At 38.3% G+C, this 25,049-nt stretch overlaps 1 protein-coding gene across 1 annotated transcript in view; it reads left to right on the top strand.

Moving 5' to 3' along the window:
- LOC150075973 (uncharacterized) overlaps window positions 1-25,049 on the top strand; it is a 369,694-nt gene that overhangs the window by 108,470 nt on the left and 236,175 nt on the right. Inside the window, exons 4-5 of the mRNA XM_090387222.1 lie at window positions 14,358-14,448; window positions 23,151-23,207. Of these exons, the coding sequence (XP_090243348.1) occupies window positions 14,358-14,448; window positions 23,151-23,207 (148 nt within the window). The remainder of the gene's footprint in view (window positions 1-14,357; window positions 14,449-23,150; window positions 23,208-25,049) is intronic.

Below are 25,049 nucleotides of genomic sequence, written 5' to 3'. Positions count from 1 at the left end.
TAAAATTTTGAACATTTGCAAATTTAGTGCACTGGATTTAATAAAATTAACAATCGTAACCAACTGATCTAAAAGAGTTTTCAATTCTTCGGGTTGCAAAAGAAGTTCTTCAGAAGCGACTTTCTTTATTGTAGCTGTAACACCGTTATGCTTTCCTGTTAAAGCCCGACTCCATCAGTACACAAGCCAGTGCAATTTTTCCAAAGAATATTGTGTTCCTTCAGAAAATTGTCCATTTTTTTAAATATTTCATTTGCAGTTGTTTTACTAAATCCTTTGCTTAATCCTTACGCAGACCTTTACTAATCGATCACAGTCATGTCCAGGGTGAGGAACATACATATACGGTAGTATTGGAAGGGAACATCCGGTCTACAGATTTTATAATGTTTTGGGTGGTTGCATTGTAGTTTAGCTATGTCGATGGGGTCTGCTGGAAGTTGGGTGGTGAAAGACTATCTCAGCTATGCTAGGGATTTCTATCTTTTTGATGATGAGTCTTGAGAGGGTAGATATGTTCATTTTGATTAGTATCAGCTTCCAGGGTACCCAATCCATGTTTGTTTGAAGGGTACGTCTACAGGTGGTAAACATATTTTTCCTAGGTAGCGGTCTCGCCACCTCAGGATTCAGTATTACACAGTCAGGAACCTCCTGAGATTGTCACCTGGCGCGGAAGTCCACAGGGGAGGCATATAGGGCGATGGAGGGAACACATCTCACCTCTCACCACATAGCGTGTTACGAGATTAGAACTTCGTATTCCTATCAGTTTCTGTTTAACACGCCACAGAGCGCCAAGGGTTTTCTTTCTAGCCTCTGCGAGGTGAGGGGCAAAGGTGAGTTTATCATCCCATATCATACCTAGGTCTTTGTATTGTTGCACTCTCTGAACAGGATGCCCATCGAGGACAACACTGATATCAATCTTTAGCCTTTTCATAGTGAATGACGTTTGAGCGATCTTGTTCAGGTTCAGGGCAAGTCCAATGTCGTTTATGTACGAGGCAAAGTCTTCAAGTTGTCTGGAAGCATCTTTTGCAATTAATTATGGATTGCGATTATCACCGGAAGAAATGAACATTTCAATGACAATTTCCTGTCATATGCAGATGATCTTTTAGATCATCTGCATATGACAGGAAATTGTCATGTAGCGTTAGAAAAGGGTGAATGGCAGCAGTAAAACGAAAATCAGATACTACTCCACCCTGAGGGAGCTCTCTGTTCAGGGTGTACGTTAGGACTGTTTTTTCTTGCGAAACTTGTGTTTGTCTGTCTGTTGGTTAGTAGAGTTGCGGTTGTATTAAGAAAGGGGTGGCTCCTGATCAGATGGTAGTCATGCAGCATTTTTAGTAGAGCTTTGAAAGAGAGTCTGTCAAATGCAGAAAAATATCCATGAAAATTACATCTAATTGATCTCCACTGTTTAGAGTGCGTTGTACTCGACAAAAGGTCTCAAAAAGGTTGGTTGTGGTTGATCTTCCCTTAAGTGTTGAATGGAGGTATGCTGGGCGATGCCTAAAGCAGTGGGTGCCAAAGTACTTTAAGAGTGCTTTTTCAAAAATTTTTAGGGTGTGGCAACTAATTGAGATGGGACTGTAATCCTTTGTAGTGTTGGGATGTACCTTTTTAGGTACAGGTTTTGTATAATACAGCTTCCACATCAGCGAGACATTGGCGGTTTACAAGATGTCACTATTTGCTTGAAGGAGAAGATGGCGCACTATGGCCATAGTTGCCGATGCACCTAATAAATCCCTAAATCAACAACAACAACAAGGAGAAGATCGATTATGTAAGAGCTATAAGGAAGCCATCCTTACCCTGTTTAAGGGTAATGGAGGACAGTCGTATTCTATTTGTTCCTGTGACATAGCTAGCATTTACATGTGCGCTATTTTTTCCCAGATCTCTGAAGGTGTTGAGAGCCCATTCCGATAGAGTATGTTTACTTATTATTGTTTCCTTATTTGTTCCAACTCGTCTGTTTGAAGCGAGCCTGTTGTACAGGATTTGCCTGTGAGCTTGAATCTTAGCTCTCACAAAAGCCGCTCTTGCCTGATGGTATATCGTCCTGTTTTGACGAATGATATTTTCTAAAGGCCTTGTAGGTGTTCTGCTTTTTTGTGAAGAGGGTTTTAAGTTCAGTTGAGAACTAGAGCTTTGTCCAGTGGCAGATGCGGACTTCTCTGGCTGCTCCTATTTCAGCAATTTTTTAAAGGTGCAAATGCAAGGGAGTTAATATTCTTGGTCGACGGAAAGTGTGTGATTGCGTGTCAGTCAACTGATTTCAAATATTGAAGGATATCGGCTTCTTTGATGAACTTGGTGGAAAAAATAATCTTGCGTGTAGACTTGGTAGGGTGACTTTCCACGGAAGACGAGTATATGTTGGTTGGAAGCTCCATAACAATAGGTAAATGGTCCGAAGAGAATTTTGTTTGGGAAGGATCGCTCCTAACTCCGATTATGTTGTGAAATAACAGGTCTAGCCGCTGGGATCCTCTTGTTGGTGATGTTTCAAGTTCTTTCAGACCGATCACTGATAACAGGTTTGTGAGCTCTTCCTTCTCATTACTGAACTTCGGGAGGGGCAAATTGAAGTCGCCCAGTATGACGATAGGTGAGGTGACTTTAACGTGGGTCATGATCCAACTGTACAGCTCGACTCTATCTTCTGGGCTGTGATCTGGGGGTATGTATTACCACAAGCTGCAACTGGTATTCTGGATGTTGACTCATTTTATCTGATATTGAGATACTGAAGGCCTCAAAATGTTTTGAGTCGTTCCTCCCCGTATGGGTAATATAGATTCTTTTGTGGACGCATAACATCACCCCACCTCCTTGTGGGTTCGGGCATTTGTTATGATATTGTATTTGTGTGCTCCAATAAGGTATGCTATCTGTTTCTCTGCATGGAGCCATGTTTCAGATAGGCACAGAACCACGTGTTCTTCAGTAATAAGCAGCAATAACCTGTAAGGTATGCAGCTTATTCGCTATACTTCGAACATTCTGGTAGAATATAAGAGCAGGATCAAGTTTCATCAAGATCGGCACTGTTGGAAGTTCTGAATTTAATTGCCACCTGAAGCTTCTGTTCGGTTGGTAGGGTGTGTGGTTTTGGAATAGTTTTGCTTTCGATATATTTGCTTCACAGTGGTGGAGGGATCCAGTTTAGTAATAAATAATTTCTCGACGAAGATACTGCCTCAAGGCTTGAGAATCTGTCTACACCAAGAATGAAGCTAGTTGTCCTTTGTGAAGGATGATCTGACTCTTTATAAGCATTTAGGCTGCCTGGCGGGTTACTTGAGGTATGGAAAATGAGGTTCAGTGGTATCCTGACTTGCGACTTAGCCACGTGATTTTGTTTCCGGCGGAAACTTGGAAACTTCCTTATTGCATGCTGGGGTCGAAGGGAAAATTGGTTCTGACAATAATAGGCTTCATTGTCTGGCAGAGGTTCCATTATGGGGTCAGGTGCACAAAAGTCAGAAGGCGCAGTCTGTCTTTATGACTGAAGGATGCGGTCCCCTGCAGTGGTAGAATGGGTCATGGAAGAGTTGTCCGATTTTTGTCACTGCATGGTAGAGTCAGAGCGCCTTTCAGTAGTGTCCTGAATGTGGTCACCGGTCCCACCGCTCTTGCTCTACTGCGCCATTACACAGATGACTCATAGATATAGAGTTTAATTTATTAAGTTTAAGTCTAGGGCTAGTTGCGATTCTGGAAAGCCACGAGCTTCAGATCTGCTTATGTGGTTTGCATTTCTCTTGTGATTTTTAAAAAAATTTTTTTTTTTTTATTCTTCTTGTTTGCATGTTCATGATATTGTAGCTGAATCCTTATTTTTCATAATAAGACCTATCTCATGATAAACTCTATTCGCTCAGATATTGGCGGAAGAAAACCCGCCATTTTGATGTGTTTTTTAGTGGAGTGTTTTTTGGTGTTTTAGTATTCTCTTGACACTTCTCAGAAGAGACTTTTTTTTTTGTCTGAAAATCACTTCTTCTCCAGACATACTAAGGGATTGTTTCATATCTCATGACTTTAGTTGCCTTAACAGCTGTTACCTTAGTTTTCAAACAGCCCTGGTAGCTCTTTCATAACTGCATGCAATCATTTCAGAAATTTCCGCTCTGGGAGGGTAAGCCCCTTTTAATAATCAGTAGGAAACGTTTAAATTTATTTGCACACGAACGTTCACAATGTTCTTCCATAGGAATGTTTAATTTTTTAAATTTGCTATTATAACTTTTTTTCCTATTTTTACTGACACACGACCATTAGGATTCGAAAAGGTTACGGATGTAATGATTTACTGCTAGACAAAGCGCTCAGTGTTAGCAACAGACCGTATTTTGCGGCGTCGTGCAGAGTCGAACACGCGACATGGGTAACGCTCTACCTACACGCGAATCACTCGACCACAGCTGATCTTAAGTATCCCACCCTCCTTCAATACTGGCCAGCTAACTTTAATCATATTCCGATTTTTGTCACTGCATCTGGTCACCCGTCGCACCGCTCTTGCTCTGCTGCGCATTACACAGATGACTCATAGATAAGAGTTTAATTATTAAGTTTAATAGATATCCTCGGTGAGAAACATATCCTAAATATTTTGCAAATATTTTTTAAGTAAAGTAATTTTTCATTTTATTTATGAGGGTAAATATTTATTGACCAATTAACATCTTACATATGAAGGACTTTTCTGCTTATTTTAAGATAGTCTTTTTTTTTTTTTGGTGAGATTTTTCCTGTTGGAAAATGATTGATGAAAAACAGTTTTTTACTATCAGGTTTCTGTGCGGAATCCAGATATGACAATCTTGATTTCCAGGAAGTAGCTGTCTGAACTTAAGGGATTTTATCATTATGTCAATTAACGAACACACTCACCAGCCCAGACAGTCGCCGCCATTTTTGTTGTTGTTAGAGTTACAGCAGCTTTGAGAAATTGCATACTCGAACACAAGGTTGAATATCAATTGCTGTATTAAAAGGGGCCGTCCGAAGTTTTTTCAATGAGAAGTTCGCCACAGGCATTGCACAGTTGATGTATCTTCTTCAGAAGAAATTCGCGTCACAGTCTTATAATAATGTTGTTACACGGAAATTCATTGCAAACACAAAATGGTTCTTTTGCGCCCCATATCGGAGATTTTTTTTTTTTTTTTTGTTTTGACCGAGTGCATCAAAAATTCGAATGATTATAGAAGTTGAAAAACCTGTAATTCTTCAACAAAACTGAAGAGACAGGTTGTTGATGTGCAAAACACATCGCTTAAAGACCGGTCAGACGCGGATCCAATGTCCTGCCCTGTCTCGCAATCTGTGAAGTGACAGCGGGAATGTCTTTTGTCTGGTCGCTATTCATTAATTGACATCAAGGTGAATGTCCCCCGATTCATCTAACGCCCAAAGCTATCTTTGAAATATTTCTGTTTTTCAAGTTACTCTGAGCAATTTTCGTAAGAGATAATCTTTGGTGTGTTTGTGATTGCAGTTATTATATAACATATAAATATTCATTTATTTATAATACGAGAAGATAAATAAGTACTGTACTTGTCTACTTATATTTGCTGAAAAGTCACGTCGATGACGCGAGAAATTTTTATTTATTTTTATTTTTTTCAGAATGTGGCTGAGTTAGTCAGTCTCAAGCAAGGGTTTGCATTGTTTTCTTTTCTTTTCTTTTTTTTTTTATCCCGAAAATAAGCTTTTTCATCCAGCAAACAACAAACCAACCGAAGAATAAGAGGGGATTAAAATAAGATTTGTATTCACCCAGAATTAGTTGTGATAGAAGGTTTGTGGGGGTGGGGATTTTTATTTATTATTTATTTAATTTATATTTGTATATCCTTTTACTTATTATCTTTATCTATCCCCTTTTGATTAGTTCCCCTTTAAAATAACTCCCCACTTGCGCATCTGACTATTAACTTCACAGAAAATTTTAGGTTCAAGGGGAAAAGCTCTTAGATGTATTTAATTCCCTTCGGATGGGCTGGTACTCGGAACAACAAAAAACACACAATGGTTATATATAAAATTCAGTTTATTGTACATATTTACATAAATACATCAAAACCAAAATGATTGAACTCAAACACATGACAACATGATTTAGTCTCATCTTATATACATATATCTTAATCATGCATCATTTAAAATCATTAATAACAAATATCAATCCCCTTCTATTCCCTTCCAAAATATCATATAATAATAATTTCCCCTTTGTTAATATCTATCCTTCCTGACTCTTCTCCAACCTATCTTAACAACTTGGTATTTTTAGTACTTATCTCACAGTATCTTTTAAAAGTCCTGCTAATCAAATTTCGGGGTTCCTACAGTTCTTTGTGTGTATGAGAATGCTTATGTAACTAGCCACTTACTTGGTTATCTTGAGGGGCTTTGCGGCACGTCCTTCATCCTTCTCGCGGTGAGCAGCAGGCCTATTCTATCTGGAACGCATCTCACAAACCCTTGGAAAGTTCGACAGGAGTTATCTGATTTGCTTCCTGGGACTCGGGTTCCTTTGCTCCTTGAAAGTGATTCATTCCATCCTTTAGCATGTTTGTCTTCCCTTCTGTCCGGCTCCGGATTCTATCGGCTTCAGCACCATTATCTCCTGGGCATCAGACATCTTGTTTATTAACATGGGAGTTGATTCCTTCTCAATTATTGTGCAAGATCCTACAATGAACTAACTTCACCGTATTCTGCTTTCTCAACTATTTTGTTGTCTTCTGCTCTTTACTGACAATACGCCGGGCTTCTTTTATTGTCCAACGATTTTAATTTTCTCTTCAGCACCTTTCCCCATTCCTTTCACTCCCTCATTCAAAAAAACTATGCTGCTGGCTTACTGACGGATAGACTAACTGACTCACTCACTCACTGCTACATCTTAACTTATTCTTTCCACTTACTCGACTGCCTCTCTCACTAATTATTCTATCTTAAAACTTATCTACCCTTTCTCGACTAACTACTCCATCTTAAACTGGTCAGCACTTGCTCAACTCTGACAGACTAACTCATTTCACTAACACTAACTAAAATCTCCACTTTCTCTCTTACTAACTCATCCTATCCAACTCCGACAAAAATCTCAACTTTGTCTTACCCTAAACCATTTTCACTAACACCAAAAATTCTCAACTTTGTGTGCTCCTAACTCATATTTCCTAACACGACAAAAACCTCAACTTCGTGTGTCTTTCCAACCCTTTCACTCCCTTTTTTGTTCATCTCCTCCCACATCTGGCTCCTGAGTCCGCCACGCATATTACCAGTGACTTCTTCCAATCCTATACTTATCTTCGGATTTTTTCTCCTTTCATTTGTTAGAAGATCCTTATTCAGCCTGCCCAGTAGCACGTGTTCAATACAGCCACTTTTACTATTTTGCCGGATCTGCTGCCATACGGTGTGTCCTTTGATGTTTGACGATTATCCAAAAAACAACTCTCCCCTCTTATATAACGCCTTTGTCCCGGTAGCGTTCTAAAACCACGAAACTCCCAATTAGTGACCACAGCATCTATCTTTGAAAACTTATGTGCTGGTCAAGAACCCACTTCCTGTTTGTGACCCCACATAAACCTTAATTTGTCTGTTTGCGCCAGACCCCATGCTGCTTTGCCGTAGTTTTCTCTTTGTATATCCCCCAGTATAACGGAAGTTGAAGGCTAATGGCGCTTGCCTTTATTTCTTACTACCCCATTAAATTTATATTTCATACTGAATAATTCTTATTATTGAAATCAGACGATATTACTATCTTATTCAACTAGCAACAAGAATTCCTTAATTAATAAAACCAACTTCTCAGCATTACTTTTATTCTGAAAGATTTTGTATCTTACAGGTTGAAACATATACCATGTATTACACGTTTTCAACATATTCATCAGACAAAATGACATATTTGCCACCTCTCAATACACTTCCGCAAGCCAGTTCTGTAGACATACTCTGACTGTCCTTCAAACCATGACTCGGCAGCAGAAATCATTTCACCATCAGCAACAAAATGTTTTCCACGAAGAAACAAATTCAGGTTAAAAAGGGCGCATTATAGCCTTAGTTGCTAATGCGCCAATAAAATCTAAACCAAACCAAACCAAATCAGGTTAAAAAAGAGGAAGAGATGCGAAGGTGCAAGGTCAGGGAATATGCAAGATGCGGCAGTATTTCAGTTTTTCCTGCCACATCGACAACATTTAATGTGCACATTGTGGCCTTTCCTTCTTCTGGTAAGGAATTAGAAGTCTGGAAATCCGTCTAGCAGACACTTTACTCATATGCAACTGTTGATGGATTATGTTCTCCTCAGACCCTTCACTAATTTGTGCTCTATAGCTAGTTCTTTGACGCTAATATTCGCTAATTTTGACGGTAATCTTCCAAGATTAATGCCTCAATTTTTGCAACACTCTTTTCTGTTACAGCAGTTGCTGGGCGTCCTGGGATTTCTACATCATTCACTGAGGTTCTACATTTTTTCAATTGTTTATACCAATGTGCAACAGTACAGGTTTCTCCATAAACATCCACCATTTCTTCGTGGATTGTTTTATGTGTATTTTGTCTTGCAGGAAGAGGAACCGAGGCACCGATCTGTATTCCGTTTTATCCGTTGTGACTTTCACTTCAAAAAAAAAAAGCATCGTAAAATTGAAACCATAATTTGTGTGGCTGCTATAGAACACACACAGTTTTAGCGTATTCAGCCTTGAACTTTGTCAGATCCTATATCTTCACTAACTTAGCAGGCGCTTATTCTAATGTTCAGCTGCTCCTGGGTGAACTTCATGTGATATAATCTTCTGTTGCTTACCAAAATTTTATCCCTTGCGGGTAGCACAGTTGGTAGATCCGCCGTTCTCCTCACACCGGATAGAAAAGACCTGGGTTCAAGTCTCGTCGATGACGAGAGGAATTTTTATGGGATTTTTTACAACGTGGCTGAGTTAGTCGGTCTCAGGCGAAGGTAGCATGGTTTTTTCTCCCGAAAATTCTGATTTAGCATTAGTAGAGGCATTTAATGCAAGAAAGCAAGCTTATGCAACATCATCCAAAAAAAAAAAAAAAACCCACTTCCACTTCACCCCTCTGTTCGTTCAAAATACCTGTCCAGCTGAGCCTTAAACTTATTTATTCTATCAACCTCCACGACAAGGGATGGAAGTCTGTTCCACCAACCAACCACCCGCTGGCTAAAGGCAAATTTCCGCACGTCTATCCTACATCTGTCTTTCCTCAATTTGAATTTATGCCTTCTCAGGTGATTTTTCTGAGCTAGAGGAAGAATCCCATCAGCATTGAGCATGCTTAAACCATTCAAGGCTTTATACACCTCTATCAGATCACCTCGCTGGTGCCTAGTCTCCAGACACTGTAATTTGCAAAACTTAAGCCTTTCTTCGTAAGAGCACCCCTTTGTTACAATCACTAATCTTGTTGCCCTTCTCTGTACATTTTTCATGCAACAAAACAAAAAATCGACCACAGAGCACATGCAGTTTTTCTATACAGTATATACGGAGCAATATGATCTTAGTCGCCAATGCTCCTAAAAAACCAATAACAACAACAACCAAAAATTTATTTGTTTCCCCTTGCTCTGGTTTCAAGTACCAGCCTAGTTGCCATACTCTGGATCCTCTCTAGAAGTTCTGTCTTTTTTTCAGTGAGACCTCCAGTGTTTAATACAATGTTCCAAATGTGGTCTTACCATCGTTTAAAAAAAAAGAAAAAGGAATAATAACGTCTTTCTCCCTGCTAACGAAGGTCTTATAGATTATTAACAGTTCACAATGAATTTTCTTGGCCGTCTACGTACACTACGAGGAAAACTTCATATATGCTATTATCATAATGCCTAAATCTTTCTCATCCTTATTGGATAATCAAAATAATATGCCGCTAACGATAATCCTGTGGTCGGAAACAGATATCGTTCATGCGACAGACCAACAGAGACTGACAAGATTTGTGTAGGGGAAGAGAAGGGCTACAGTCAGTCAAATAACAATCAGTATAAAAGTAGTAACCAAAGAGGCATTTCAGAATATACAATTTGTCGTACCTTGTCACGGATGGGATGTCGCAGTCTACGACGAACCAAGTTCCACTCCTATCAGCAAAAAACAAAAAAAGGTAACGCTACAGCTCAGGAAGTTCATCACTGTACAAAGGAGGAGTGGAAACACGTTGCCTGGTCTGATGAATCCCGCTTCTGATGTTTCACGCTGGTGGAAGGAACTAGAATATGTGAAAAAAAAAGTGTGTCCATGGACTCATCCTGCCAAATATTAACAATGCACGCTTGGTCGCAGTATAATGGTGTGGTTCCCTTGATACCAGTGGAACAACATTTGGATGCCACAGGTTATCAGAAAATTGTTTTCGACTAGGCCCATCCGTTTGTGCTACAGTGTATCCATCTGCGAATGAGTTCTTTCAGCAGGATAATACTCCAGTTCACAAGGCCAGAATTGAAAAAAAAAAAACTGGTTCCAGGAACACGAGAATAAATTTGTGACTGGGGATTGCCCAGTCTCAGATCTCAATCCATTTGAGTGCCTGAAAGATGAAGTGGAATGAGCTCTTCAGAGTAAAGATCCGCAAATAATTTGCAACAACTGTGGGAAGCGGTTGAGTCAACATGGCCCAACATCTCTGTGGCACGCCTTCGACATCTTGTTGAATGCATGCCACGACGAATCCAGGCTGTTCTGAGGGCTAAAGGAGGCGCAACCTACTCGCTATTCGGGTCGTGTACTTAATAAAGTAGCTACGATTGTATATATGTGTAATCTGTGGCTAAGGAATTTTGTGTTGTATATTAGTTACTGAATGTTTATTAGGTATGTTATTTACTCTAATACATATTTCCGTTGAAGTTCCCCTTGCCACTTTCCATCTATGGCGAGTCACTCTTTGCTCTATAATACTCTATAATACAATTTCTGTATATGAGTTGGTGTCTAATAGAGTGATATTTATTTATTATTTGTAATCATTATGCAACCATTTTGTAAACGTTATGTACTGAAGTTTAAGTTTGACAAATGCAGAGTACTGCATATGGACAGTAGTAACCCCAGAGAAATGTTCCATCGGAGTAGTGTTACACTCAAGCAGTGGGGAATGAAAGAAACCCGGGGGTAATTGTGCTGTCAGATATGAAGTTTTCTGAGCAGTGCAGATATGCTGCCAGAATAGGTCATGGGATCTTGTCAATGATATACAGGAATTTTGCTAGTATGGATAAGGAAGTGATTATCCCGTTGTATAAGGCAATGGTCAGACCACACCATTTGCCTTTAGACAGCGAGTAGTTGATTAATGGAACAAACTTCCATGTGTCGTTGTGGAAGTTGATAGCTTAAATAAATTCAAGGAAGAAGTGGATAAACTTTTGTAACGAATGGATGGGTGAAATGGGAAGGTTTTTTTTTTTTTTTTTTTTTTTGGCTGATGCTGTATAAGCTTACTTTCTTGCATGATATGCCTCTACTAATGCTAATGCTAATATTGGTGTACCGAATTCATTCACCAATTAGGCATTTATATTAAATGCAGCCTCCGTAGCCGAGTGGTCAGGAGCGGGAGTGCAGTAGCACGCTCTTTGAGTAGACCAGGGTTCAAGCCCCTGACTGCTGAATATGGTCGATCTCCCAACGCGCACTGGACCAGTGTGGCAGATTATGGTCCATTTCCTTCAGCATGAATTGTTGAGGAGGCTTCCATCCTGCCGTGGGTTGATAATGGCTGCACTTTACGTATTTATTAAATGCAGAAATAGTTGAAAATGGGACACTTTAAAAGTAAATTTATTCTTAATTCTGACTACACTTTAAATAGTAATATAAAAAATTATCTGTAGAAACAGTGGTCTTGTTATCTAACAAAAAATTATTTTGCCAACTGTCGGTTGAAAATCGAACGATAAAGAGAAAGCTAATAAAAATCAACACTGTTGTTTATTAAACCTAAATTCGAAATGAAAAACGGAGCTTTAAAGAATTTTTAACGACTATACGTTACAATAAATAATATTAATAATGCAACCGGAGACTTTTATCATAGTTGAGGAAAAAAATTTTTTTTTTTTTTTTTTTTAGAAAATTCGAAAATTTTTCTGTTGGTTAATGTTATATGCTAACGCACGTAGATTTCTTGGTAAGACTTTTCCTGCAGAAACTCGTGCCATGATCCCTTTAGAATTTTATTATTATCAAGATGATGACAGTATGCATTTACAACGTACATCATAACAGTTACTAAGTTAATATTACTGTAGAATATGTAATAAAACTCTGGTTGCTTTCCTGTTAAAACCTGTTGCAACTACCCGGGTTTCAGAAAAAAAAAAACAAGAAGAGCAAAAAAAATATGAATTATACATTTGTACATTGATATTTCTTTGTTGGTTTATTTAATTGAATCATCATTGACCCAAATTAACTCATTTCTGCGGGTTCTGTGGGTGTCCTCAAATCACTGGTGTCATCATTCGTAATAGGCTAAGAGCCTGGCACCAAGGTGTCCAATTCAGACACTTACTGGACATGTGCCAAGACGAGCCTAAAACATGAGCTGCCTTAACCCTGTTTACGGAACTATTTCGAGGAGTGTTTCAAATTTTAGTTGTTTATTTGAGTGTAGTACTAAATACAGTCGAAGGCTGACTATCCGTGTCAGAGACTACTGTGTATAACTTTTTTCTCCCCCTTAACTAATTATGCCGATCATTTAAAAATCATTATGGCTGACGACAGCGAATGTTTCCATGACAGCTGCCTCTGCATTAGCTATGTTAATTAAAGCTAATATTCGTGAGGTATATAACCTTGCTATTTTAACACGCTAACATAGCGGAAGCGTTTTTTTAAAAATAATACATTATAACATATATCTACCAATAATTGTATGTACAGCTATCGTTAAAAAAATATGTAATTTATTCGTGCCGCTGCCTTTGAACAACTAAAAACACATTTATATCCAGCCGTCTGTTGTGTTAATTTTGTTTATTTGCATAATTAAACTTATTACAAATTATTCTTTTCTACATTTAATTTGTGCTACTGCTCCAAATATGCTTTCTTGAATTTAATTATCATTTGTGCTACTGCTCCAAATTTCTTCAGGCGACGTCAGTAAAAATAAATATGACTTTTTTGTTGCTGTTTGGTCAATTATCTTATTAGCGTCGCTAAAACAACAAACTACTTTTCCTGTCCTTTCTTGTGTTATGTATCAAACTATTTCCAGTCATTAATCTTAGCTGCTAAAACCGGACATCTTTTACACGTGTTACTAGAATCGCAAGCACGTCTTACGAACTACTTGTCTCAAAGAGTAACGAACTTCAACGAAACTATACCTGAGGTGTAGCCAGCGCCCTCTCTCGGCCCAACATAAAAGTATATAATGAAATAAAAGCACGAAGTTAGAAAGGGAACTTAAAATTTTGTGTCGTAATACTCAACTAATAATTGAATAGAAGAGCTGGTTTTGATAGTGGTAAAATCTATATTTTGTAAAAAAATATTTTTGTACTATAAAAATAAATGCATTTTCGAAACTTTGTTAGAAAAAAAATATTAAATATTTTTGTAGCGAAGGTGGTTAATTTCCCTATTAATGTAAGATTTATTATTTATATTTTTTAATTACAAATAATTTATAAATATTATTTGTATATATATTTATTTAAAAACTATTAAAACTTATTACGCTCGTAAATTCTTTTTAAATTAAAGATTATTTTGTGCAATAATGAAAAACATTGTTTTTACTATATTCAATTAAAAGATAAAAGAATGCACAGTGAAGTTTTTTTTATTAAATTATTTAATTATTATTAAATTACAGTTGCTCAGAGCGAAACGGATACAAAAACGGATTATTAAACTTCTCACAATCTATTTTTGTATCCGAAACGGATACAAAAATAGATTATCATTAATAATAATAATGAATCCAGAGCGCACAGGCCTCTTTAATCATAAATTATTTAATAAAAAGTGGCTTTCGTTTGTAATAGAATTTTTAATGAAGAGCTGTTGAGCTCAAATACAGTTCTTCGTCATTCAGTCCATTTCTTTTTTTAATTATGAAAAAAGGTTTTTTTTTTTTTTATTTAGTAAAAATGACTTTGGTATGAATTCGTTATTTAAAAAATCAAAAGTGCAAATATTGTAAAAACGCCACCTATAGTTAAGAATCATATTTTACTTCAGTAAATATGAAAAAAATAATTTTTGGTTGGTTATAAAAAAATATCGAGTTTGTTTTGCTTTCTCTAGGGTTCAGAATATGACGATTTAGATCTATTTCCACTTACACCCGGAGAAGGGAGCGGCCCAGATGGTAGCGGTCACCGACCAGATCATCAAGGTACGAATCGTTTGAAATTTTATATTTTTCGAAACCATACCTTTTTCTTTTTTTGTCAATTTTGCTAAGCGTTTGTTAAGCGGTTAATTCCAATTCTGTAGATACGATTTCAAATCATGTCACAAGAATTACTAAATCAAGTGTTCACAAGTAAAAAAAAAGTAAAGCGCAGCCATTATCAACCCACTGGAGGATGGAAGCCTCCTCAACAATTCATGCTGAGGGAAATGGACCAAAATCTGCCACGCTGGTCCAGTGCGGGTTGGCAGATCGACCGTATTCAGCAGTTAGGGGCTTGAACCCCGGTCTATTCAAAGAGCGTGTGCTACTACACTCCCGCTCCTGCCCACTCGGCTACACAAATACATAGTCACAAAAAAAAAAAAAAAAAAAAAAAAGGTGACGAGTTGGGTGGTACATTCTTATCACTTGTGCTGTTTCATCCATAACTCTTCGCCAAGTTTGCAACTTTGGAGGAACTCCATACACATTTATCTATCAGGGAACTTCCCAGTTGTGTACAGTCATAGCCTGAGTAAATATAAACACTTAAATAGTGAGTCATCCAGCTCAAATGGTTGTCGGTGATATGAATACCTAAAAATATCCTTTTGTGAGTGATTGTCCACGGATATCAGGTATCAGCTACCAAAGAACAAAAACCATCGTATATAGACGTGGAGCAAAAATCTTAAGAGTTTGTTAAAGAAAACTTTTAACAGAACCGTGAAGAAAATATTGGCCGTAACAGTTTTACAATTTATGTGTTTGTTATTATACGTTGAGCAAATTTTTCCTTTTAAAATATTAACAATCTTCAATTTCACTATATCTTGTATTTCGGTTTGTTGCGTTCATGTTGTAACGGCTTCACTTCTGTGAATAAATGATTTTTTCTTTTAGTTTCTTTTCTGAAACTAAACGAATTTCTTTTTTTCCCCCTTCTTTTTTTAAAAATTAAAACGAAAATAAGAAGAGAATATACGGCATAGCCTTGAGATATAAACAGAACCAATGTATTCAGGGGAAAGACTATTATTTTAAAACTGTAGGCCTTGAATACGTACGCAATGTTTTAAACAGGCGGTGGTCTATTTTATAGAGGGAATAAAGCAAAAGACTACTTCTCGATGCAACAACACATATGGGTGGTGTTTACGATGCTATAAACTGGTTACGATATGTTGGCTTCCGACTACGTACTCGGTTCTCATGCACACCACACAAAAGAAACGTGTAAATAAATTCAGCGATAACTCTTTGATGATTTTTATCTCCTTTCTTGCTATATGGCTTTTATTTTCTCTCCGTCTGGTATTTTTCCTTACTTTTGTTCCCTTTTCTGCTTCTTTACTCTAAGAAGTAACTGATCCTTCTGAATTTCCATCCTTGTATTATTTCGAGAATATATCCGTTTGGAGTTTCAGTAGTTTGAAGAAACAGGCAGCTTTCTAGAGAGATGAAAAATTCTTATATAGCACAGAGAGAAAAATCTACTATTTTAACTTTAATACTCTTTGTTTCTTTACCAAATACAGTTCATTAGGGTGTTAAAAGAAGTGAGAAGAGAAAAGTAATGGCAACAGCTGTTCCAAAAAAAAAAAAAAAAAGGGAAATTCGTATACACTGACCTCTCAGAACTTCTCCACATTCTAGAACACTATTATAAAATTACGCATTGATTTCATAGCATTGTTCTCTTCTATATCCTAAAAGCTATCGTGCAAACCCGACACCTGATTGGCACACACGAGGAATTTCAATCAAAGTTCTCTGTCACAAGAGGATCAGTGTCAGGGTTGTGTACTCTCTGCCACCCTCTTTGCAGCAGCACTGGAAACCTTCCTCTGTTCTCGCTCAGACTTCCTTTCCAATGTTGATATTTTGAAGTTTTTCGTTGTTTCTGGGGGTCCAAACGCCAATGACACAATTACCTATGGCCAGTGGTTGAAACGTACGCCCTTTTCAGTAAGCTGAAAAATAAACAAGAGAATTCCGTGCAAACCACCTTTACTAAAAAGAATTCCGAAATAGCATCTATAAGTTAGAGGACGTGTGACAGTTCTTGGACTGGAGCAATAAAAAGAATACAAAGTGAAAGAGATTAAAAATTGGTTTATTTTTTTTCGAAGTAATCACCACCTGACTGAATGCACTTATTACACAATTCTAAAAGTTTCTTAAAAGAGTCAACAAAGGCGTCCAAAAAAATGGTTCACTTGGGCGGTTACGTTTTTCTTTATCCTCAACATCCTGAAATCTATTTCCTTTAAGGGTAGTTTTCACCTTGAGAAAAAGGAAGTCCGCTGGTGCCTGATCGGAAGAGTAGGGTGAATCGTTGATCTGTACAATGCCATGTTTCCTTAAAAATGTCTTCACAAGAAGTGCAGAATCGGCGGGGGCATTGTCGTGCAGCAAGAAAGAGTCATCTTTTACCTAAGTTGTCATGCAGAATTTTACAAATCGTTTCCTTATCCACATCCAACTCATTAGCCATCTTGTGGCAAGGACGATCTCTTGCTGAAATTGCCTGAACTTCTTCCATAATTTTCTCATTTCGAGAGGTTGAGGGACGCCCACTTCTTTGACCATTGCTAACAAACTCACGTTCGTCTTTGAACCGCTTACGTCATTCAAATACACGTGCCATCATCATAAACAGTTTTTAACATTTCATACACTGGTGGGCAAAACTTAAGGACCAACACTATTTCTAAAGGTTATAACCACAAAATCAAACAAAACAGCCTGTGGCGATTTACATAACTGTGGCCGTTAAGTAGAAAGCTGGTGCACATGCAAAAAATTTGAATCGTGATGACAGGGCTCACATAAACAGATAAAAGCAGCAGTTCAGCAGTTATGTGCAAATTACCGAATGGTGAGCACGATTGTTACAGACGTTCGATTGATTTCATACAGTTCTATAGACAACGAAATGGCCAGTAGACAACATCTGGATGACTTTACCCGGGGTCAAATAATTGGAAAGCTCGAGGAAGGTCGAAGTGCGAGGAGTGTGTCTGTAGAGATCGGTATCGCCTATAGCATCGTCTGACGTGCGTGGTCGACCTTCAGAAAGCAGGTACTGTTCGAAGGACCAGTGGTGGTCGTCCACGAATAACTACGCCCAATGATTACCGCTATTTACTCCTACAGGCCAAGAAGGACCGACACCAGACAGCGGGATCCATTACAAACTAGCTGCACACAGGAGCACAGGACGCAGGACATCGCGGTTTACTGTGGCCAGGCGACTCCACCAAGGTGAACTGTTTGCCCGACGGCCAGTACGCTGTGTTCCTTTAACACTTGCCCATCGGAGACACCGTTTACAGTGGTGCATCGAACACAAGGACTGGACAGCAGCGTAATAGAGTAAGGTACTCTTTAATGATGAGAGTAGATTCAGTCTCAGCAGCGATTCTGGACGTCAGCTGATCTGGAGAAAGGTTGGCACACGGTATCACCCCGCAAACATCACCGAAAGGGATCGATATGGCGGTCGAGGTGTTCTCGTCTGGGGGAGGCGTTATCTTGGATTTACGTACACAACTACAGATACTGGAAGGCGGTACTGTAACCGATGCACTCTACTGTACTGAGGCGATCCTTCTCCATGTGCATCTGTTCCGAGGTGCCATTAGCCCCGAGTTCGCGTTTATGGATGATAACGCCACACCCCATCGCACTGCAGCTGTTATGTTTTTGGAAAGTGAGGACATTGTTCGTATAGATTAGCCTGCTCGTTTCCCTCGATCTAAATCCCTCGAACATATATGGGACACTCTGGGGTGACGCCTAGCGGCACGTCCACACCTACCAGAAAATGTTCACCAGCTGCAGACAGCGCTGACAGATGAATGGACGATGTTACCGCAAGAACAATATTAACAACATTGTTCTAAGTATGGACAGGCAGTACAAAGCCTGCATCGACATTAGGGGTGGCTATGTCTCCTACTGAGGACCACCTCTTCCCTTTGTTCCATCTTTGGCAGTGATGCATATGTATCATTGCAGCCAGTGCCGTACCATTGCAACCATTTTTGAATAAAGTCCCTCTATACCGGTTTGTTTCCGTTATTATGTTGGTGTTGTTTACTTCATCATTTCTGTACCTCACGAGATTCCTTTGGTCTGCTTTTCCCATATCCATTCCACTCCTATGAGAAGCTACAGGTGAAAACCTGACCGGTCCTTAAGTTTTGCACACCAGTGCACGTTTCTTTTGCAAATTTTCCCAGTTTAACGCAAACTTTGATATTCGTTCGTTGCTTCAATGAAAAAACCTGACACGGAACGTTAACGCTACTATTCAAACTGGTTGTTACTTGCAACCTGTTAAGACAAGTATGTTTGCGAATGAGTTTTGAGCCTAGTGAACAATCTCTGTACCACCATCTGTTGGGGAAGTTTGAACTACAACATACCACTTCCCTTTCTTTTCAGACTTATTCAACGTGATCCCAACAACATCTGTCTGGGAACTTTATTATCACATCTCGTATATTCCAGATCTTTATCGACAATAAAGAGGTCCAGTAGGTTACCGCAGGGTTTGCCCTCGGATTAGAATGTACCGAACTGATTGTTGGCAATGCACAAAGGTCTCTTCTACAAGTAATCATGTGTACATCTGTCATTTGGTCTTTGCATCGCCAACATTCTCTCCTGGTTCCTGGGCCTGGAGTATTGAACCTTGAGGTGGTTAAATAGGATATCCAGCAAATCTCCACCACCTCGAAATCGACTCCGCACTTTAAGCTAGGTTAGCGTTACCCAACCTTTTTCGACCCAACGCCCCTTATAAAATCTTTTTCTGCCCAACGCCCCCCTCAGATTATGTATATACCAATGCTCCCTTTTATTCCTTTAAAATATGAGTAATGCATAAAAGTTTTTATCACGCCTTTTTATTGCACTTAAATTACAGATTGTATTCTTAGTATGATTTATTAATATACATACATAGTTATAGAAAAGTAAATAAAATGAGATTTATTATAAAATACTAGTGTGATCCTTGAGCTTGATGAGTTTTGGCTAACTTCACAATATCTGGAGTATACTTGGATAGTAATATCTTAAGTCACCGCGACTAACAATATCAAAACCGTTTCCATTCTTCACTAGTATGCGATTCACTGCACTAAATTCTCGTTCAACGAGATAAGAAGATGGAAAGGCAATATAAAGAAGAATTACGTTTATCCAAAGAGCAGGAAATTTCGCATGATGTTTTAGTCACATGACTTGATGTCCTCTGCTGTTGAAGATTTTCTTTGATTCTTCATCATTTTGAAGCTCAACAATTTCTTCTTTCAAACTAAGTTCTTGGTCTTCTGCTGTGCAAATGAATAGATTTGTTATCCAGACAGGTATTTCCAAATCAATCAAATCTTTAAAGCCATTCTCAAAGTCACTTTTCAGTGATTGCAGATGTAAGCAATATTCTTCCAACTCACAGTCTAAATAGGATGTTTTTATGCTGCTCATGGTAGGAAACTGCAAAAAAACACTTCTGCCGATGTTATGTTTAAACGACTCCAACTTCATGATGAAAGTAGATATCGCAGTATTAAATAAAATTAAATGCTTCAACTGCCACATCAGACCGCCAAATGTCAATGCCTCCCTACTGAACCCAGACTCCCCCCCCTAAAGTTTGTAGTCACATCAACGGCCCCCTGAAAGGCTGTAACACCCCAATGGAGCGCTACCGCCCACGTTGGGGATCACTGAGTTAGGCGAACCTCTTTGGAGATTGATTTATAATGTCCAAAAACAACTTTCTTCTTGCTCATCTCCTCACACGCCAGACAAGCACTTGATGTGTCCTAAGTATTTAATGTGCTTTTTTCACTCCGTGGCTGAGTTAATCGGTCTCACGCATAGATAGCAAGGTTTTTTTCCCCTGCAACTCGGGTTTTTCGTCCACCAAAACAGGCAAATCGACCAGAGAACAAACGCAATTTACAGACATAATGCACGGCAAATGAATTTAATTATTCGGTGGCCTAAAAATAATAGTTTGGTTTTTGGTTTTGTGTAGAGCATCAACGTAAAGGATATGCCCCCGTGGCCCTCAATCACAGCCAAGAAACCAGCTTAGCAATCTGTCGTACGTCTCGTTTGTTTCCTGTGAATACAATCGACCTCTGTTCCATTTCTGAACTATTAAAAGTTCTATGAAGATAAGACCTGCATGAAGATAACCATTGCTGATCTCTATAAGCACCTTGTCTTCTAACTGCTGACTACCATCAGAACTTCGGCAAACTCTGTATGTGGACACATCTCTAAAAGACAGTGAGTGATGCGAGCTGCAGCTATGAAATAGGTATAAAAGCATGTATGAGATACCAGAAATAGTGATAGCAGCAACTATAAGTGGCTTTGAGGAAGTTCTAAAGAGTTATGATTGTCGGTTTGCCATGCTAGCAATTTGTAGGTTCGGAAGAGGTCAATTCGTTGGAAGACTGATAACACAGCAGTTCAATCTCGATACGGTAAGCGAAGAAAACTGATAGATAAAAATCAGCAAACCCTGGAAAGGCAAGTACATCATCCTCAAAGACCTACCTAGATTAACATCTTCTAATATCAGATGTCAAGACCTGTCCATAAGTATGCGCACTCTCCGTAAAGAGTTGCTCGCTTGGTTTTCATGGGTGAGCCAAACGAAACACAAATGTCATTTGCAGTGCGTGCTTTGCTTATTGTGTGTGGACTCTAGAACAATGGAAATAGTGTTCTGTATAGAATCTAATCGTGCTACACGTTTTCAGATCTCATGGTAAAGTTTGGCTTGGAGAATTTCGAGAGCATGCTACTTGTTGCAGTGCAATGTTCCAACAGTGAAGTTCGGGTAGTTTTCGTGGTGTGGTACTGTTTCTCGGACTGGGACCGCTGATCGTTGTTACAAATTGTAGGTGGTAGATGACTTTCATCAATCGGTGAAATACCACCACTTTGCTTATTGGAGGCTTGAAGTGGTGAAACCCATGTTTAGTCTCTAGAGCAAAGTTTCCGGCATCCCCCCCCCCATACTTCTCCTCCAACCCATGCACGGTACTAAGTACTATAGGTTTTGATACCTTTCGTGTTTGGGGTTTTCATTAAAAAAAAAAAAAAAAAAAAACTCCCAATGCCACGTCATATATTTCCAATTTGGACAACACCGTTAACGAACCTACAGCCTGAAATTTCTAGGGAACCCAGTCTTTCATGCTCCACTAAGATAATGTCTTGTATAATAAAACTAAGCTTGTACGCATCTGGTTTGAATTAAAAAAAAAAAAAAAAAGAGGTTCCACAATTAGTCTGTACCAGAATCCCATTGAGCACCTTTCGATGGAGATGAAACGTCGCATCAGGACAAAGCCAGTGGATTGTTTCTATAGCACTGAAAGAGGATTGCTGTCAAATCCTAGCTGGCTGCTATTATAGGCTGCTAGCGTTCCACGAAAAATCAATGTTATCATTCAGGCCAAAGGTGGATTATTAAATTCTTTACTAAAAATCCATTTATTTACACATTAATACGTTTGTATTCCGACAGCACTAATGTCTGCAAACAGTAGAAAAAAATTATATGCAACTTAGGTCAACTTAATTATAGATAAAAAAAAAAAAAAAAAAAAAAAACAGAATTTACCAACCGGTACACTGGATCCAGTAGAGAAAACAACGTATTATATTAACTTTTTTTTATGGAAAGATATAAATTATGTGTTCAAATAAAAATTCACATATAGATTATTGAAGATTCATGGTTTGTTTTGTCTTCACACCGTGCAATTGGCATTTTTTTTTGGAGATATAACGAGGAGTTCACCTACGTGAAAAGTAGCATCAAAAGAATATTTTTTCTTCCCACGGAAACTTTACAAGATCTGTCTTAAAGTAGGACTTAGACGTGTGGTTGAAGATAGATCCTGTTTTTTCATGATTACTTCCCACATCTACTGGGAACTGTAATAAACACTTCATGAAATTCCTTAATTGTTTTCATTGAATATGCAGGTAGACTCTAATACAAATTGAGTTTGCTTTTTAGTTTATATAGTGAGAAGTGAAATTGAAGATTGTTTTAATCATGTTTTTAAATGAGACTTTCCTTCGGGGGTGGTATCCATCAAGAAATAAACTGTTCTAACGATTTATACACCACGATAAATTCAATAAATGAGCATCACGTTACAAGCCCTTTAACAGATTGCTTCACATCTTGTTTTCATCTACTTCTTAAAAAAGAATACATTATAGGCGTGTGGACAGTTGGTCCAATCATCATTGGTGACAGCAGAATTCTTGAATTGTGTTTTATAACTGCTAGACCTAAAACTATATTTATTCCTTAGCAGTAATAGCAGTGGTAAGTATTTCGTAGATGTCCACACCTCCCTATTAGCATTGTGGCCTCCAACTGTGAACGTAATAGCATCTTCTCCATCTCCAAACCTCGATACCTGCTGATAAGTTTCCTATTTTCCCCCCTTCATGCAATACACGCGTCAGCTTGCTTTACGATAACATTAAGGTCACGTCTCCGAAACTGTATTATCTCATCATCCCGTCTAATCTGAAAGTGCTAGGACCGAACTAGCGCTGGAAGGGAGGGAGGGAGGCTTGAAGAGGAACGCGCCATTCTTCTACCACAACAATGGTTGATTGATTACATTGTTATTTAATTTCAGGTCCACCGCCCCTGATCACTCCACCACCTCCAGGGCCAGGGTCATTAGGATCACCAGGTAAGATTTTGTCTTCCTTCAGCTAGTGTTTACCTTCAAGGCTCGCGCGCGCGTGTGTATATATACGGCACACAGATCGTAACTCTGTTGGAACTTCTACAATTGGTTCTTAAGTTGTGTTTTATTCCTAATATCAGGCCCTTTTAGATGCTTTACTTGTCAATATTCATTTTACATGAATGAAATTCTGGATAAAAGAAGCATCGTTTTGGATGGATTTTCATCCCGAAAACCAACCATAGAATACACTCTACTGATACGTCGTGGCCTTAGCTGCTTACGGGTTTATTCTAAATAAAACCCCAACAACTTTTATTCCAAAAGTGGATAGGACGGTACTGCAAATGCATCGGATTTGCAGTACCGTCATTAAAATAATAATGAGGGTTGAACAACTCTGTGTTTACATGTGCTTAACTTTTTGTTTACTTAAAAAGCCTTATGAAGTGAGTGTTATTACTAGACTTCGGATTATATGCAAACGCATGTTGTGGCCATCGTAGTCGTTAGTGCATTTAAATGCATATAAAAGAAATATTACAAGCAATACTTCATATCCCTAAACTTGATCATTTTTTCAAATGTTGATCTCGGAACTACATAAAAAGTCACTGTATTGCTGAAGGTTTTGAAGATCATGTGGACAGTTAATCCTTGAGAAAGAGTTACCTTAACGCTATTTATGACGACATTATTCACGAAATTAGTCGAGGTATTAGAGAAAACTACATTTGGATGTCCGTTGATGAAACAACATACATTTCTGACCGCTATCTTGCGTATTTTATGTGTGGTAAATTAGACGTTGAACCACAGGGTCAGTATTCACTTGTAGTAAGGACCTCCAAAAGGTGAATTACAATTGGGTTGGCAGAGCGAATTCAGAAGAATCTTGGTAAAATTAAACTTATTTCCATTATAAAAAAAAAAGATTTTGTCAAAGGCGCCTTCGAGAACAGCAACTTACCTACTCTACCTTTCCCACCTGATCCTGTTCTCACAAGATGGGGAACACGATTAAAAGCCGTACCGTTTTATGCCAAAAATTTTGGTTCTATAAAAGAATCTGGCGATTCCTTGGCTAGTAGACATTCGCCAGCTATTGGTAGTGCTACGGCAATGCTTTCTGATTTCTTTGGCTAGAAAACATTTATTGTTTATCCAGACCCATTTCAGCTGGTTATGGAGTTGTATAACAGAACTTGAAACGTGGAGACTTTTTTTTTGAGCAGCGCAATTGGAGAGATGGAAAAAGTTGAATTGCAAATTCAAACCGTGCCTGGAGGCATAGGAGAAGAAATAAGAAGAAAATATAATAATATTGTAGAAAAGAACTCACTTTAAGGAAAATAGATGGATTTATAAGTGGGAAAGGAAATGAACTTCCATTTCCAGACTTCAAAAACTCACATTTTTAAATACAGTCCAGTCGAAGTAGATCTTAATTTCCAGTGGACCACTTTGAGAAATATGTTATCATGTATTGTGAGTTTGAAAGGGAAAACATTTTAAAAAGACGTTAAAACTTTTCACGAACGGCTTTCTTACTTTTGAATACAAAGAAATTGTGGTTCCATTAATTGTAATAAATGTAAAAACTGTAGTGCATATACAGTATTAGCATTTTGGTTCATGTTTGACATGTTTTTAGTGCATATAATCCGATGTCTAGTTATTACCTTAAAATATAAACTGGAAAACCGCAGTGATTACTTACCTCTTTGGTAAATATCATCTGTCGACTCGGATCTAATGTTTTTTTTTTCACCGATTACAGGGGGCCATGAGATGCTGACGATTATGGTAATCGCTTAATATTTCTGCTTTTAATATATTACTTTA

This window comes from Mastigoproctus giganteus, chromosome 13, assembly GCF_048544385.1.
Source record: "Mastigoproctus giganteus isolate SK-2022 chromosome 13, ASM4854438v1, whole genome shotgun sequence".
Taxonomy (NCBI): domain Eukaryota; kingdom Metazoa; phylum Arthropoda; class Arachnida; order Uropygi; family Thelyphonidae; genus Mastigoproctus; species Mastigoproctus giganteus.
The sequence above is the reverse complement of the archived record's forward strand: the minus strand, read 5'-3'. Positions and strand labels throughout refer to the sequence as shown.